General features: G+C 30.2%; 1 protein-coding gene across 3 annotated transcripts in view; it reads right to left on the bottom strand.

The window, feature by feature from the left end:
• Window positions 1-485: 485 nt before the first annotated feature.
• Kaz (Katazuke) overlaps window positions 486-1,926 on the bottom strand; it is a 5,397-nt gene continuing 3,956 nt past the window's right edge. For all 3 annotated transcript variants that reach the window (XM_011312806.1, XM_011312805.1, XM_011312804.1), the window contains one exon: window positions 486-1,703. In XM_011312806.1, the coding sequence (XP_011311108.1) occupies window positions 1,602-1,703 (102 nt within the window). In that variant the 3' untranslated portion in view covers window positions 486-1,601. The remainder of the gene's footprint in view (window positions 1,704-1,926) is intronic.

Genomic DNA, 1,926 nt, shown 5'->3' with positions numbered 1-1,926 from the left:
CGATTGTTGCGCTTCTTTTTCATAGGGTTGTGCTATTTTATGAGTTTTTTCATTATTTAATTTAGAATTTATGGGCAAGTATGTCCAGCAAGATACTAATTAATTAATTAAATCCATCGTATCGAAGTCGTCAGAGTGAAAGCTCAAAAAATAGTCTACATCTGTGAATATCTCCGTCAGTACTCGATTCAGAGGAAAAAGTCGTTAGAGTTTTTTGTAGAGAATTTCATGGCCAACAGAAAAGTCTCATAACTTTTTTCTGTAAAATAAAAAACAATGGAGATATTCGCGGATTACTGCGCCTGATTTTTTATTTATTCTATTTTTTATCAATTTAGTACGCAATTGAGATTTTTTTTAAATGTTTTTTGTGTTCACTTAAGATCTCAGTAAATTTACTGACGTACAAAATAATGCTCTAATTGTCAAGAGCCTCACGAGACTCTACGATGTGTTAATGTTTCTAGAATATCCTGATTATTCTATTTTTACACAATTCACTGTTTTCGCATAAACAAAATCAACATTTTTATTGTCTGACATTCTCATCGCAATTCTCCATCTCAAGTGTCTCGAAAGAAATAAATCCAACTTCATGATTCTCTCTTCACTCGATTAAACTTACAATTAGATTAGGGGCGTGCGAATTATTCCGGACGAATAAAAAAGAAGTAAATGATTTATTTTTTAATTTTGTTTATCAATGTCAAATAAAGAGTGAAAAATATTCGCACACCTCTGAAGTAGATAAAACCTCTTTAAACTCGTCTTCGCATTATCCGAATTGCTAGAATGAATAAATAAGTGGACAATCCTCGTATGATGCAATGCCGACAATAAATTCAAGAGATTTAACTCCTGAAGCTAAAAATGAAGAAAAAAAAAGAAATCGTTAACCCTGAGGTGAATAGAGTAGAAGGGATATTTTTGTAATTGATCAGAAGGTTTGAGGTAACGCATTCAGTTTCGAGAGGTTTATTTCACATGCATATCACTAATTACCGATTCCTGGAAGTAGGGACAGCAAATTTTGTTGAATTTTATTCAATGAATAATGGTAATTTTAGAATTGACAGAATCTGTCTCGATTTTCCAAGGGATTTAATTGTTTAGGATGTTTGACTATTGTAATTTTCAATAATTACGTAAGACTTTTAATTTTTTATTACGAATTTATACGACTTTACCAACGGACATGTGTTTTATCAAGCCCTGAGTTGTCCAAACGTTGAGCAAAAATAAAACCTATAGTATTTAAGATAATTAATAACTATGGAGCATTAATTATAAATAACAGAGGAATTATCAAAGTTCTCGGTTAAAAATTCATATACAGGTCATACAGATAGTGTTGTTGATGATTATCTAATCTAATCTAATCCTAGGATATGAATAAACGATTTGAAATTGAAAAATAACGAGTGCAATTCAATTTACCCCGTGAACTTGTGGAATAAAATCGAGATTTTAGAAAATATATAATGTATTTATCCTCTCTTACATTTAATTATTCTTAACATTGATTACACAAGCATCTTATTACGTTCTACATGAGATATTTTAAATCGAGCAAGCGGTGATTACAGGGACTGGTAGATTTTTTACATTACGTAGACCTTTTCGATTTTTTTGAAAGGAAATACATCTTTGGTTTTGGGACACACTACTGCGCCGTTGTTGTCCTTCGCCATTTTTTGAAGTGCCTGCACAAGAATTTTTCATGATAATCGCATTACGATTAAATTCACTTAATTTAATTTATTCCTTTAGAATGAAAATATAATTGTTGAAATTGAAATTTCGCAATTACTAACAAATTCGGAAATATTTGTAGCAACAAAAAAAAATCATCTCCAATGGGGGGCAATATTAATGTAATAATATTTCAATATCACATTATTTAATTATTGTATTATCTTTTTTTTT

This window comes from Fopius arisanus, unplaced genomic scaffold (genome assembly GCF_000806365.1).
Source record: "Fopius arisanus strain USDA-PBARC FA_bdor unplaced genomic scaffold, ASM80636v1 scaffold00107, whole genome shotgun sequence".
NCBI lineage: Eukaryota > Metazoa > Arthropoda > Insecta > Hymenoptera > Braconidae > Fopius > Fopius arisanus.
Note: the sequence above shows the minus strand (reverse complement) of the source record. Positions and strands in the feature narration are given on the sequence as shown.